Consider the following 16,734-nt stretch of genomic DNA (forward strand, 5'->3'; position numbering starts at 1 on the left):
TTTTGTAGCAAGGAGGGGAGTGATTAATTTTGCAGTCTAGGAGTGGACGTCCCTGGGACCATCAAGGGAGAAGAGCAGAAAGTGGGACCCTAACCAGAAAAGCAGTGACGCCAGAGATGGAGGCAGAGATGATGATGATGTGGAGAGATGGAGCAGCTGGGGACTTTAGACCCAGAGAGGGAGAGGGGCTGTGTGCTGACAACCAGGGGACAGGCTTGTAGGCTATACCCTTTGGTTCATTGATGATGCATGGATGGGATGGTAACCATGGCATTGAAATGATATAGGATAGGATAAATGTAAAAGTAATGTTCTATAGGGTCACTATGAGTCAAAACCCATTGGATGTTTGTTGTTGTTGTTGTTAAGTGTTGTCAAGTCGCTTTTGACTCATAGCAACCCTGTGTAGGGTTTTCAAGGAGAGGCTGGTGAGTTTGAACTTCTGACCTTGTGGTTCAAGCTGACCTTGAGGTCCAGTGCTTATCCCACAGAGCCACACCAGGACTCCATTGGATGGCACCTAACAATAATAACAACATGCTTGTTGTTAAAATACAATTTGAAAATTAGTTGTCCTTGTTATGTTAATGATCAGGATTAGCATAGGGTGTAGTTTAAAAATTAACATAATAGAATTTCATTACATTTACACATAGTTTGAATAGTATAGAATGTAATGGTCGTAGTATTTGCCTCTGTATAATAAAAAATATTGTTTGCATCATGATGTGTCAAATGCCAACCATCTGAATTTGGGTCTGTCCTCTTCAGAAGCAGTCAGTCCACATAAGGCTGTACAACAAGGTCAGAGCAGGACCTAAAACAATGGAAACATATTCCCAGACCTTAGATAGAAATGAATAAAGGGTAAAATTTCAGTGTGTCGGAATGACTCAATGGCACTTAACAACATCTATCTAAATATAAAGAGTGGTCTTACCATGTGCTAAGATGAATAACTTCTCTATGCCCCAGTTTCCTCCTGTGTCAATTGTTGATAATAATAGTATCAGGATCATCATTTTTTTGGATGCACTAAATAAACAAATGAATTTAATACTCATATCACAACTCTGTGAGTCAGAATCAATTCAACAACACACAAAAATAACATCGTATTGAATAACTCCAAAGGGTAAGGCAGAGTGGTGATAGTGATGGAGGACACCCAGCTTTACTGAGGGGAATGGTCATATGCTGTAGAATTCCTTTAGCAGCTGCAAGTTTCTGTGTTTCAAACATGCCTCCAGTAAGGAAAACAATATTGTGCTGTCCCCTTCTTCCCTTGGGTCCTAGAATTCAATTAAAAGCATGTCCCATCTTGCCTGATCCAAAGTGTTTTAGTTGGAAGGAATCTGGACTCCAGAGACTATGCCTATATGTAAAAATGTAACTATAACACATCCTCCAAAGTGCCATGCAAACAGAGGTGCTGAAACAAATCCATTTGATGAGAAAAGAAAACCAGAAAGAGAGATGGTGAAACACGTTACTCCTTTATGCGATGAATCTGTGGTTTGGTGTTGTTAAGTGCCATCAAGTCAGTTCCGACCCATAGTGACCCTGTATAGGGTTTCCGAGGAACAGCTAGTGAGTTTGAACCGCTGACCTTGCAGTTCAAATGGCTTTACAGTCTGGCACATTAACCCACAGCGCCACACCAGTACTCCGAACCTGTGTTACTCCTCATGAAATAAAATAATCCTGTGATCCTGTACCTTCAGATTTATTGCTTTCTCTTTTTAGCCATGAGTTTTTCTAACTGCAATTCCAGCACAGCCCATGTTGGCAAATTGTTATTCTAACTTATTCAAAACCCACAACAAGTTCCCCTTTAAAAAGGCATTAGCCTGAGTGCCATGGGAAAATATACTCCAAGGTTGAAGATGAATTGATATGATTTCCTTGATTGTATCTTTTTATTTATGAGGTATAATTTATGAGCACTGGAGAGCAAACTGCAGTGAGCGATGACTAAGTACAGCTAGAGTCATACATCAGGAGCATTGAGAGAAGAGGTGATTTTGATTGAATCTATTGAATTAGCTGTTGGCCTTAGCCAATACAGGTATTGGAAAGACCTTTTTGATATCTATTTGTCTCCCTCATGGGAATGCGGCAACAATCTCATTACATGCCCCTAGGAAACAAATAATGTAATTGTTTGCCTGTTAACATGCAACCTATTTACTCGAATTATTAATTATAGACGTAACTGTTCATATTGGATTTTGGTTTATTTCTGATGTGAATTGTTATCAAAATGTATTATGTTCTCTAGTTTTTATAAACAATGATGTTGCCTGCTTAGCACTGTTTGATGTGAATATGTCCTCTAAATTATTGAAATGCTTTTTTGTTGGTGGTGTTAAACAGTTTTCATTATTCCACAAGGAAGCATGTTATGGACTTTCACAGAAGTTGCAGAAAACTTAAAAAATTCCATCATCTCTTAATCCTCTGGGGGTAACAGTTACAGTATAATATATAACTCTTAGAATAAGCAACCTGGGAAAAGAGCAAAATCTCAAATGCTCCAAGGACAAAGACAGACACTGTGGCACTTATATTAGGAGCCAACAGAATAGAGGCTTTCTGTAGAAAATTATTGGCTGAATTAGTTTATCCCTATTATTTCCATTCTTAGGTGCAAAATGAGAGCAATATAAAACCAAAAAGCGCTGACTGGATACTGATAGTGTGTTAAGTAAAACTAAGTACATCCCACTGGTTCTAACAAGACTTGTGGCATTTCCATAACCCAAAGGATCAGAAAATATTTCTATACTTAGGGAAAGTTTTTTTGTGCTGTTTTTTTTTTTTCACTAACATGATGAAGGAGGAAACAAAACACACACACCAGAAATCCTACCCTGAAATTTATGTTAAGAATTTCTCTATGCACTAAGACTACACTTGCAAAATATTAGTCCTAAGAACTGTTATTTCAGAAAGCTATGAACCATTGAATGAGATAAACCACTAAAGTGAAAACTGCTTTCCGGTTAAGTGTGGAAATTGTGCTAAAGAATAACTATATAAATATCAACACCGAAATGACCACCACTCAGGGAGAATTTCTGATACATCTCCTGTTCTCTCACCCTCTACAGAACGAAGCTCTCCTTCTTTCTCTTTTGCAAAAAACATTGTTACAAATGCTTCTATCCCACAAATCCTTGCCTCACTCCTAGAATAAAATTAAAGGACAAATGCTAAATTGAGAGTAATTTGGATTATTTAGAATAATGTTCATCTGGGCGGTAAGGGTAAAAATAGACTCCGCAAATTTCAGAGGTATCAGGGTTTTAAGAACATGCACATGATGTGGAGACCAAGAACAAAATGAGTTCTATTAACATCGGTCCTACTATGGCGCTGTAGGATAAGCACTGGACTGTTAACTGCAAGGTTGGCAGTTCAAACCCACCGGCTGCTCCTTGGAACCCTACGTAGGGTCACTGTGAATTGGAACAAACTCGATGGCACTTAACAATAACAAAATAAAGTTAAGGGGAGTCTCTCGGTGGTGCAAATGGCTAACACACTAGGCTGCTAACCAAAAGGTTGGAGGTTCAAATCCACAAGGATTTGATTTATCCTTGGATAAAAGGCCTGGTAATCTACTTGTGAAAAATCAGCCACTGAAAATCCTGTGAGGACAATTCTACTGTGGCACATGTAGTCACCATGAGGTGGCGTCAACTCCAAGACTGCTGGTATTTAAAGTTAGGGAATTGTGACTTTGTTTGGAACTAGGGAACTCTAATAAAGTCTATGGTAAGTGTTGGAATTGTAGCATATTCAAAGGAAAACATGTACTGTGCCTGTTTCAGATTTAGTCTGAAGTGCCACCTGTTACTGTTGTTCTTGTTAGGTGTCATCCATTAGGTTCCAAATCATAACAACCCTAGGCCAATAGAAGAAAGCACTGCCCAATCTTGACCCATAGTCATAATTGTTATGTTTGAGCCCATTGTTGCAGCCACATGTCAGCCCATCTTGTTGGGGGCTTTTCCTTTTTTTCACTGATCCTCCACTTTTTCAAGCATGATGTCCTTCTCCAGAGACTAGACCTTCCTAATAATATACCCAAAGTATGTGACATGAAGTCTCGCCATCTTCACTTCTAAGGAGCATTTTGGCTATATTTCCAAGACATATCTGTTTGTTTTTTGGGCGGTCATAGTACTTTTGAAAAAGAGGAAGACCCCAATGAAATGGATTGGTACAGTGGCAGTAGCAATGGGCTCAAGCAAGGGTAGCAGCAGTTGTGAAGACGGTGCAGGACTGAGCAGTGTTTCATCCTGTTGTGCATAGCATCATTATGGGTTGGAAATGACTTGACAGTACCTAACAACAACAAATACTGGTGTTGACAAATAGGACAACATTCATGCCTTGCTGAATTTTACATGAGCTTTTCCTAGGTGGAGTACTGGTTGAAAATATGATTTAATCCATAGTATTTTTAAACTCTTGATCTCCAATTTGATAGTGTTTTGCTGTGTTTCTTTATATATACTCTCTTTAAGAAACAACAACAAAACTGAACAATTACAAAAGTGCCCATCCCAACCTAAGAATGTACGTAGGATCTAGTGTCTTTTGTCTTTGATAGGTGGCGGTGGTAGTTTTGTGCCATGGAGTTAGTTCCTACTCATATCGCTATGGGTGTAGGGTTTTCAAGGATGAAAATCTTTATAGGAGCAGAATAGAAAGCCTCGTCTTCCCGCAAAGTGGCTGGTAGTTTCAAACTGCTGACCTTGTGGATAGCAGCCTAACTCATAACACACTATGGTATCAGGGCTCCTTGTCTTTGATAGGAGACCTTCATAATACATTACTATTTCTCTTAGTCTTTCTTTTTCATCTTCAATCAATTTGAGATCAAAATAGCATTCATATAAATCAACATGCTTATGCAAAGCAGGGTTAGTCTATTTACATGAGCTACTCTGAAAATGAAAGCAGTTACAGTAAAGAGAAAGCTGACTGAAATAATGAAGCATTATGAATTTCACAAAACTTGTATTGCAAGGCAGTGTCTTTGCTACTCCAAAACTACCTGAAGAAAAGTAAAGACCATCCATCAGTGATTGATTATTTCTCTCTTTCTCCATCAGCAAAACAAGTCTTTTATACAAAATATCACTCAGAATGTGGCAGTCCGGTTCCCTAAAACAAACTAAGGCGCATTATGCTTATGACTTCTACCTAGAACAATGATCCCTAGATTTAAGTATATCCTTATAGGGAGGAGGAAGAAGAAGCTGAGATATTGAGTAGGAAATTGTGAGCAGTGTATTCTGATTTTTAACTTTGAATGAGATAATACACAAATCAAGAAATGAAATATCTTGTGAACACACTTAAAGTTATCTACTTAGACTCTATCTCATTTTCATCTGTTGGTCTCCCTATCTATTGATCTACCTACTACTTACCTCTTGCCTAGCTAGAAACCAATCTGTCTGGTTTGTATCTTAAGGTTCTCTTACTTTATCATTGGTTACCTAAACCAAGTGTGTGGGCTGTGCAAAGAAGAGAAAGGTCAGTCTTGGGGATAAAAGTAAGTAAGGCTTATGAACTCCAGGAGTTCATAATGATAAGATTAAGGATAGGCTTCCTCTTTGGTGTATTTGTTGTTGCTGTAAGTGCTGTCTAGTCAATTTTGACCCATAGCAACCCTGTATAAGGTTTCCAAGGAGCAGCTAGTGAGCTTGAACCACCAACCTTGCAGTTCAAACGACTTTACAGTCTGACGCATTAACCCACAATGCCGCACCAGGACTTCAGGTAACCTTATACCATTAGGATCCAGACTGAATGTATTTAATCTTTTATAATAAAAATATAAAAGTGAATAACATTTCCACGTCAACATTAATTATTTGGGTAGGCTGAGCAGGCATGTACCCCTTGCCCCACATGGCTGTAAGAGTTAGCCCAATGAAAGGAATGTCAAAAATGGAAATAAGTTAGGACTGACTGAGTTAGAGTGCTTTTTTCCTTAAAGGTTTCTGTTGTAAACATGAAAACATGTAAGATATCAAAAGCCATTTTGGCTTCTCAGGAGCATCTGACTGTGCATCTTCCAACACAGATTTGTTTGTTCTTCTGGCAGATGGGCGCCTTTAATATTCTTCTCAAATATGGCAATTCTTCTACAGTCTTTTTTATTCATTGTCCAACCTTTACATGCACATGAGGCAATTGAAAATACCCTGGGTTGGATCAGGCTCACTTTAGTCCTCAAACTGACCTCTTTGCTCTTGAACACTTTAAAAGGGTCTTATGCAGCAGATTTGCCTAATGCAATCCATCATTTGACTTCTTGACTGCTGCTTCCGTGAATGTTGATGGTTGATCTGAGCAAAAGGAAGTCTTTGACAACTTCAGTTTTTTCTAAGTTTATCATGATGTTTTTTCATTGCTCCCATGATGAGGATTTAAAGCATTCAAATGTTTTCATAGTATTTATGTTCCCATCCAAGTCAAAAAGTAAAGAAAAGTTAAAGAGGATGGCCTGTGATAGAGTGAGGAGCCAGGGTCCTTTCTTCACCAACCTTGAAACCTGACCTCTTCATCAACAAGCTTCTGTGCCTACCCTCCTTGTTGTAAGATGGGCCTCAGTTATTTTCAAGGTGAACTGTAGTTGTAGTGAGACCCAATTCTGGTTCTCATGAAACCTATTTGCTAAGACGATTTTCTCTTCTCTGATTCTATCTTTCAAATGGAGACCCCAGCAGCTATGTGTATACACACATAGGATGTCAAACTTGTCATCAAATCATCAAATTAATTTTTGATGTCTTTTGTATTCTTTGCTTTTTGCTCTTTGACTTTTCAGTTTTCTATAATGCACACATTTTAAAAGGTTGGGGGGCGGTGTTATTTTGAAAACCTGCATGGAATCCCCATTGCTTATAGAATGAAGTCAATGTGTTCATACCTCAAAAAAAAAAAAATGGAGTCCCTGAGTGGCAGGCTTGGCTATTAACTGAAAACCTGGTGGTTCAAACCCCACCAGAGATGCCTCAGAAGAAAATTCTAGCCATCTGCTTCAAAAAGTTTTTGTTAAGTGCCATCAAGCTGGTTCCCACCCATAGCCACCCTATATAGGATTTCTGAGGAATGGTTGGTGAGTTTCAACCACATACTTTATGCTTCAAACCCACCTTGTGGTCTAGTGCTTATCCTGCAGCGCCATACCAGGACTCCTCAGAAAGGTTGTTATTGTTGTTGTGAAGTGCCATTGAGTCATTTCTGACTCATAGTGATCCTGTATAGGGTTTCTGAGGAGCAGCTGCCAAATTTCAACCACGGACTTTGCAGTTCAAACCGAATTTACAATCCAGTGCTTATCCTACAGTGCCATACCAGTACCCCTCAGACAGATTATAACCTACATAGCAGGTCTACTCTTGGCACATCATGGTCAAAATCGACTTGACATCAATTTTTGTTGTTGTTAAGTGTCATTGAGTTGGTTTCATGACTTGATGGTAGTGTGTTTGATTTTGGTTTTTGATATCTACCTAGTCCTCTAAAATCCAAAACTGAATCCACTACTATTCAATTCCTACTTACTATTGTTGTTAAGTGCTATATCCTTAAAATAAGCCTCTCCATCCCCTGAGACAAACTGAGCATGTCTATCCATTCTTCCTAAATAAGAGACATTACCTAATCTAGAAATACAGATATTTGCTTATGACAAGTTATTTAATTTTCATGATCCTGAGTATTTCATTTCTGCTTATGGTTGACATATAGAACCAAAGAACAGTTTGTTGGGGGAAAGCCCTGGAAAACAGAATTCTAGTTCACTCTTGGAACTTCTACCTGTTTGGAAAAGATAGAGCAATTTTTGGTGCCTCAATTTCCTGTAGTATAAAAGGGGAATAGTAATACATTCTCCCTGTACCTTACAAGACCGGGTCAAGATGTGCAAGAAAGCTCTTATTGTTGTTGGTAAGTGCTATTGAGTCAGTTCCAACTTATAGTGTACATGTATAGGATTTCCACGGAGCAAATGATGAGTTAGAAACGCCCACCTCATGGTTCAAAATGAACTTGCAGTCTACTGCTTTATCCCGCAGTGACCAAGACTCCTTTGGATGACCAAGGAAGCTAACATATGTTAACAGAGTTTTGTAATCCATAGAGTTTATACAAATGATTTGAGTTATGCAAATGATTGAGAAATGTATCTAAACTCTTTTTACAAAGCAGGTTCTGCTATGTAAGAAGGTTTGTTGTCTCTTTAAGATGGGGCTTCTGCCGATCCTATTAGTCTATTAGTAAGGGGCTGGTAATTTGCATTGGACAACAGTCTGAGGGTAGTTCAGCATCAGAAATTTTACTTTTACAAAGGAATCCACCAAAACTGTCGGAAACACTGACAGGTGTTAGCCTAACTACGAACAGTCTCTCCTATGTTTTTGCTCTTGAAGGTATGAGTAATGCAAAAGCAAAACAAACAAAGCCAAAACTAAACTCTCACTGCAAAGCATTCTCTGACAGTTTCCCTCCTAAGTATCACTTATTTTGAATGTTCTGCATGACTTTTTAACACTCAGCACATCTGGAACATGGGTACTAAAGAATCCAACAAGATTTTCAGTCTTGTCTTTAAAAGCTCAGTGCAAATTTAAAAAAGAAAGATATTATAGAAGATGCTAAATGAGAAAAATATCCTGAAATTAGATTTGTACCCACTCCTAAACAGGCAGACCCAACCCAATTGCCATTATATTAATTCTGACTTACAGCGACCCCATAACACAGTAGAACTGCCCCAAAGGGTTTCCTAGGCTATAATCTGTCTGAAAGCACACTGCCACATCTTTCTCCTGAGAGCAGCTATTAGATTCCAAATGCCACCTTTCTGTTAGCAGCCAAGCACTTAGTCACTATACCACCCAACCAAAAAAGCCAAACTCATTGTCACTGAGTCCATTCCAATTCAGAGGCACCCTACATAGGGTTTCCAAGGAGCCAAAAGCCTTATCCTTCTCCCTCAGAGCCACTGGTGGGTTTGAACAGCTGACCTTGGTTAGTAGTCTAGTGCTTATCCTGCAGCACCACCAGGGCTTCCTAAACACTCAGAAAGTCTTCTTGTATTGCCATTTAGATCTATCATTCTGATGGATCACTGTGTAGTTGGCTATTATTGGGTCTAATTTAACCCTATACACTCACACATCCATCTACTCTGTCTATTGTACCTGACATTCTACAAATTACTTACTCATGCAAATGATGACCTGAGATAACCTTTTAGGATATTCGTGTTTAATTATACAAATGGTGCTTGATAAATAAGATTATATATCCTTCCATATGTTTATTCCCTCCTTGATGAAAGGAAAATTTAATTTTCATGCAGATTTGGTCTGGACCGTGCTTAATAATTGCTGAGTTTTACGTAGTCTGCAGTTCCATCCAGTTTGGAGAAGCTGACAGGTTCACTCCACTTCCCACCAGAGATGAGCAGTTTTTAATTAGGCTCTATCAGCCTGCTGAATTCTGAAACCAGGGCTCCTCAACTGACTCCTTTGTATTCATATGGTCAAAGGCAAGAAGAAGAAGGAAAAAAAAAAAAAAAAAGAGAGGAAGAGCCTTCTCTTCTTTGTTCTTACAAAGCTACAAGATCAAAGTGCATCTCCTTCTGTTGTGTTTACTTGCTTTTTATTGTCAGTCTTTTACTCTCTTTTTTTTTCATCCTGAAAGGGTGTCTTACTTTTGACTTGGATCATGTTAATTTCTCTTTCAAGGTCTGGGCAGTAAATTCAGCAGGAAAAGCACCCAGTAATTGGACATGGTATAGAATTGGGCCTGCACCCCCAGAAGGTCTCCAAACCCCCAAATTCCACAAGGTCTCATCTACCCAAGCAGTGGCCAACATCAACGCCCCTGTGAAACGGGATTGTCAGTCTCTGTAGGCTGTTCTCCAACAATACCAGTGGAACAGAGACGGTGATGAGCTGCAAACTTTCTGAACTAAACACCCAGAGTTGTTTCATTTTTAAAAATCATTACCACAGTCCCCTTGTGTTTCCTTCTCTTTGATGTATCATATTGTTCTGTTTTCAAATGCCCTCTGGTGGACTAAGTAACACAAGAATGACTCTGGGAAGAAAAAGTGTGCTCTTAGGAAAACTTATAAACAGGAAGTATGTAAACGGAGAGAAATGCTAAAAGTAGTATTAAAAGCTCAGGAAATGTAAATATTTCACAAATATAAGAAATCAATATTGTGTTGTTAAGTGCTGTCGAGTAGGTTCTGAAACATAGCAACCTTGTATAGAGGTTCCGAGAAGCTACTGGTGAGCTTGAACCACCCATCTTGCAATTCAAACCAACTGACTGCAGCTAAGCCCATTAACCCACAGCACCGCACCCAAATTTAATTTAAATGTAATTTATATGTTCACATGATAAGCACTGAACTGTGAGCCACAAGGTCCGTCCGTGGTTCAAGCCCACCATCTGCTCCTCAGAACAAAGATGAGGTTTTCTGCTCCGTTGAAGACTTAAAGCTTCGGAAACCCTATACAGGGTTGCTATGAGTTGGAAGCAACTCGACAGCACTTAACAACAACCAGTGTATCAGGCACTTGCATAATTGTGGAACATGATAAGGAGTCTATACTAGGTCATTGGTGGTAGTGTAAATGTTATATGGAAAAAGAACAGAGCAGATATCCTCAGAATCCCCATTTTGGCAGGCAAAATTCTCTGCTAATACATTGAAAACTTCCATAGTTTCCTTTGATAAATTCTTGAAAATTCTAGTCCTTTGGAAGAAACAGCATAACAGCTCATTCGGCATAGCTCCAATTTCATTGTTGGCTTATGAATATGTTTGGGACTCAGAAGGGACAGACAACAAATTTTTCAGGGAAATCATCTCTCCTTGTGTTTTAACCAACCCACTTGCTGCAAAGGATACTAAGGCTCAGCTAGAAGCAGTTCTTGCATCGTGAAATGAGACGACTTAGTGGGATGAAGTGGCTTGTCTCAGTGGCACAGCTTCGTCCCTGTCACCTTTCTCATGAATAAGTGGAGGTTAGAATGCTATGTTCACACAAACCTTATAGAGACATTGCGAAGATCCAGGAATTACAAATTATTTAGACTAATTCAGGGGACCATTTGGGCAAGTGCAGAGAAATCCTCTGAGACCAGAGTGCCAAATATTGAATTATAATTTCAAAAGGTAACTCACTTATATTGAATGATAAAGGAATATTAGCATATATTTTACAGGGCTTTGTATTCAATAAATATAGACGATGTAAATATAATCAACTCTTGATTATCTATGCTTACAAAATGATAATATTAATAAACTAATATATGTTTATATATTATATGGAGGACGCCTGGTGTGGAGCTGTGGGTTAATGTGCTGGACTGCAAAGTCTGTTTGAATCACACGATCAGTACTTCAAACTCACCAGCCGCTGCTTGGAAACCCTACACTGGATCGCTATGGGTGGGGACCGACTTGACTGCACTAAACAACAATAACATATACACACACACTCACAATAGATGTGTTGTAGTTGTGTGCCATTGATTCAGTTCCAACTCATTGTATAGGGTTGTATAGGGTTACAAGAGCAGTTGATAGGTTCAAACTGGGGACCTTGTGATTACCAGTCCAGTGCTTATCCTACAGCATCACACTAAATCAACAGATGTTATTGTTGTTGTTAAGTGTCTTTGAGTCGGTTCCAAGACTGTATAGGGTTTCTGAGACTGTTTATCTTTTCAGGAGTAGAAAAGTCTCACCTTTCATTGGAAGAGCAGCTGGTGGACGTAAAACGCCAACCTTGGGGTTCACAGACCAATGCTTATTCTGCAGAGCTCTTCTTAATTATATATCACTTCTGTCAGTGTGAAAGTTCATTTCTAATTTCTGAATGCTTTTGTTCTAGAGAGTACTTACTAAAACCACAATGAGGTCAAAAAAAGAAGATGGTTGAAAGAAGGCTATAACATTTAGTATAAGCAAGACCTTCAGAGGAATAGATGGAATTTCAAGCTCTTAAGTATCTGTACCTAATTCTAACATGGAACCGAAGGGATAATTTTGACCCAGATATTACACACAGGTAACCAGTGGCAGGCTATGGATCTTGGTAACTATTGACTAGAATTCAATTATAAACTTTTTAAAAGAAGGCAACATTCTGAGAGTCATCAAATTTGGTCATTACTGTAAGTATCATGCCATTTTCTACTATATTTTTATGTTAACAGACAAGTGCTTATATTGTGCCTTGTGACTACTTTCCTGTTAATTTTAACTTCTATTTAGCTTTTACTTTATTTTTTTTTATCTTTATATTGTGAATTGAGTGAAGGCTTACAGAACGTAAGTCCCACGTTCAACAAACCAAATATTTTGCTTCATTACAATGATTGCAATCCCCTCCATGTGCCATTAGTTAACGCTCTTTGCCTCTGTTGACTTTAACTATTGCATTCCTCCCTGTGTCCTCTGCTACCTTCATCCTTCCTCTGCCAGCATCCCTCTTGTATCTTACCTTCCAATCACCCAAGGTAACATGTGTTTACTGTCTTTCTAACAGGATTGATAATTCCTAACGGTATACATTATGCTAAATGCAGTGTTGCATCTCTCAGAGTACCTAGCGTGGCACTCTACTCATAGTAGGTGGTTTACTTGATAAATAGTTACTCATTTTGTTTGATTCTGTGCCTCATCTGGTCTTCTTTCTTCTCGTACAACTGTCCGAAGGCCCATTCACCCAGCAGACCCTGAACAACTACAGCCCCTCACGCCATACTCCATTGGGGTAGAGGCCTGTACTTGCTTCAACTGTTGCAGCAAAGGTCCACCAGCTGAACTGAGGACTCACCCTGCTCCACCCGCAAGACTGTCCTCTCCACAAATCCAGACACTGGCATCGAGAACGGCTTCCTTTCAGTGGAGTGACCGTATGTCCCCAGATGGTGTCATTCAAAGGTAGTGGGTCAGCCAGAAAGACAAAGAAACCAAAACAGCACATGCATACAGACATATAGTTACACAACACTACACAAATAGGACTTGTTTATGGAGCAGATGCATACAGTAAAATGAACAAGTAATTCATTTGGTGGTAATGTTACCTATAAAGTGTTTAAATCTTAAATTCAATTAATGAAAACTAGGTGAATGGCAAAATCATCTCTTTTTAAATCTGTTTATTTAAGAATTGAGAAGGTTAACAGAACAAATCATCAATTTTACATTCACCAAATCATATGCTTTGTTTCATCTCAATGATTGCAATCCCCTCCATGAAACAACAGGTATCCCCTTCCTCCCTGTGGTTCTTATTTCCATTCCAGCCACCTTCCCTCAACTCTTCTCAAATTTGTTATTAGGTAAATGTTACCTTTTTGATCTTGAGTGATGGACCATTCCATGGTGAGCATTCCATACTAGTGTTTTGATGCCTCCCATTTATCTACCTATCTGAGCTCTGGTAGCGTAGTGGTTATGAAATGGGCTGTGAACCTTAGGGTCAGCAGTTCGAAACTACCAGCTTTTCCACAGGAGAAAGAGGAGGCTTCTGCTCCTGTAAAGACTTACAGGCTCGGAAACCCTGTACAGGGTCGCTATGAGTCAGAACTGACTCCACGGCACACAACAACAACAACAACAACAATATATATCTACCTAAGGAACTCTGGTAGCATAGTAGTTATGAGTAGGGCTGCTAACTTCAAGGTCAGCAGTTTGAAACTACCAGCTGTTCCATGGAAGAAAGATGAGGCTTTCTGCTCCCGTAAAGATTTTCAGCCTCAGAAACCCTTTACAGGGCGGCTATGAGTCGAAACCGACTCTACGGCACATAACCACCACCACCACTATATACCTACCTACTTATAACTTGGTGGAAAATTGGGCCAGAAGGGTAAATTCTGTTCCAGATCTGAAGGATGGCCAAGGGTCATAGTCTCAGGTTTCTCCAGTGTGTTTCTGACCAGTAAACCCAGTCTTTTTATAATATTGAGTTTTGTTCCACATTTTCTCACACTCTATCCAGGACCTTCTAATGTGGTCCCTTGAAGAGCAGTTAACAAAATTCATCTTTAAGTAAGAGATAGAAAGTGTTTGTATTGTTTGAAAGAATATTTCTCCTCCTTATGATTCCCTGGATTCCATTCAGGCTTTAGCTGAAAACTAGGAAATTTTTTTGTTAAGTCAGATTTCCTTGAGTGGTGCAATTGGTTCATTTGTAGGCTATAAATGAAAGGCCAGTGGTTTGAGTCCACCCATAGGCATATCAGAAGACAAAGCTGTGGTGATCTGTTCCTGAAATTTCATAACCGTGGAAACCCTATGGAGTACAGTTCTACTTTAAAACACATAGGTTGCCATGAGGCAGAATCAACTTGGCTATTGGCTTTGTTTTTTGTTTGTTTAAGTCAGAATTTCCTTGAAATAATTTAAAATGTCTTCATTAAAGGGCAAAGACATAATTTCTTTATTCTAAAGGAAGCATGTTGTTGTTGTTAAGTGCCTTGAGTCGGTTCCGACCCATAGCATAGTGGTTACAAATTGGGCTGTGAACCACAAGGTCAGCAGTTCGAAACTACCAGCTGTTCAGCAGGAGAAAGATGAGGCTTTCTGCTCCTGTAAAGATTTACAGCCTCAGAAACCCTGTACAGGGTTGCTATGAGTCAGAACTGACTCCATAGCACACAGCCACCACTACCAAACACAAGAGAACAATTATATTACTTTCCTCTTAAAAGAAAAATATATCTCTACCAACAAGAATTGCTAGTGACTGAATGGACAGCCACATGTGAACACAGGGTGGCTTCTCCTAGCCTTTTGCTGGTAATATCTGTTGCTCATTTCCAACAGCATTGACAGCAGTTTCTCACAAATGGAATTGTCTGAGAACTTCTCATTCAGTGAAAACACAAACACAAACTATAACCAGTTTTACAAGAGAAAGTTTAACTGATTCCACTGTCTTCTCTTTACATGCTTGTTCTCATTCTAGATGTGAACTCCAATTCTATGTGGTGTGCCCTCCCAACGCAGCCCTGCCCTGTACTCCCAGCCAAACAGAGACAAAGTACAAGGGGCTGGGGCAGCAAGCCAGCCTTGGGGGTCTCCAGCCTTACACAAGACTACAGGCTGAGGGTGGTGCACAACGAGGTAGGCCGCTTGGCTTCCAAATGGATCCACTTCACCACCCATAGAGAACGTGAGTAGAAGTGACTGTGATCATAAGCCTGAGGGTCAATCGGAGAGGCTAGACCCAAAACATAGGGGAAACTACCATTTTCAAAGGACTGAGTGAGTGTTCAGTTATATTGAATGCAACCCAGACATCAATGAAGTTGACTACTAAACAAAAACATCTGTTAGATTTATCAACATGAAGGTCAAGAGTGAATTTTAATGAAGATCTTTCATGAGCAGTGGGGGGTTAGAACCAATGTTGTTGTTGTTAACTGCCATGGAATTGGTTCCAATGCACAGTAACCCTGATACAGGGTTTCCGAGAAGCAGCAGGTGAATTTGAACTACCGATCTTGCCGTTCAAACTAACCTGTGGTCCAGTGGATTATCCCACAGCGCCACAGCAGGACTCTAAAATCCATATGTTGTTGTTGTTGTTGTTGCTGTGTGTCGTGGAATCAGTTTCAACTCATTGCGACCCTGTACAGGGTTTCCAAGGCTGTAAATCTTTACAGGAGCAGAAACAGCTGGTAGTTTCAAACTGCTGACCTGGCGGTTTGCAGCCCGATTTGTAACCACTACACTACCAGAGCTCCTTAAAATCCATATAGAGGACAATAAATAGTAAATGGTCCCTAGGTGGTGCTAATAATTAATGTGCTTGACTGCTAACCAAAAGATTGGAGGTTAAAGTCCACCCAGATGAGACTTAAAAGACTGGTAATCTACTTCCAAAAAATGAACCATTGAAAACTGTGGCACGCAGCTCTACTCTACACACACAGGGTCACCTGTCAGGATTGACTCCATTGTTATTGTTGTTAGGTCCCATCGAGTTCGTACCGACTAATACTAAGTCTATGCACAACAGAACGAAACACTGCCCGGTCCTGGGCCAACCCCACTATTGTTGCCATGCTTGACCCCACTGATTCTGCCACTTTGCCAATCCATCTCGCTGGGAGTCTTCCTCTTTTTCTCTGACCCTCCACCTTACCAAACATAATATCCTTCCCCAGAGACTAGTCCCACCTGACAATAGGTTGGGAAGTATGTATGAAATGAAGCTTGGCCATCCTGGCCTCCAAGGAACACTCGGGCTGTACATCTTCCAACACTAATCTGTTTGTTCTTTTAGCAGCCCATGGCACTTTCAATATTCTCTTTCAACACCATAACTCAAAAGTGTCAATTCTTCTACGGTCTTTCTTATTCACTGTCTAGCTTTCTCATGCCTATGAGGTTATTGAAAATACCATGGCTTCGGTCAGGTGCACCTTAGTCTTCGAGCTGACATCTTTGTTCTTCAACACTTTAAAGACGTCTTGTGCAGCAGATTTGCCTAATGCAATACATCATTTGATTTCTTGACTGCTGATTCCATGAGTGTTGATCATTGATCTAAGAAGAATGAAGTCCTTGACAACTTCAATCTTTTCTCCACTGATAAGAATGTTGTTGATTGGTCCAGTGGTGAGGATTTTTGTTTTCTTGACATTGAGATG

The 16,734-nt window shown here is 39.7% G+C and overlaps 1 protein-coding gene across 1 annotated transcript in view; it reads left to right on the plus strand.

Annotated features, from left to right (window-relative positions):
* Positions 1–16,734, plus strand: part of USH2A (Usher syndrome 2A (autosomal recessive, mild)) — a 1,370,557-nt gene that overhangs the window by 1,317,250 nt on the left and 36,573 nt on the right. Inside the window, 5 exon segments of the mRNA XM_006834191.1 lie at positions 9,783–9,925; positions 9,927–10,021; positions 12,793–13,006; positions 15,045–15,171; positions 15,173–15,251. Of these exon segments, the coding sequence (XP_006834254.1) occupies positions 9,783–9,925; positions 9,927–10,021; positions 12,793–13,006; positions 15,045–15,171; positions 15,173–15,251 (658 nt within the window).

This window comes from Chrysochloris asiatica, unplaced genomic scaffold (genome assembly GCF_000296735.1).
Source record: "Chrysochloris asiatica unplaced genomic scaffold, ChrAsi1.0 scaffold00009, whole genome shotgun sequence".
Taxonomy (NCBI): Eukaryota; Metazoa; Chordata; class Mammalia; order Afrosoricida; family Chrysochloridae; genus Chrysochloris; species Chrysochloris asiatica.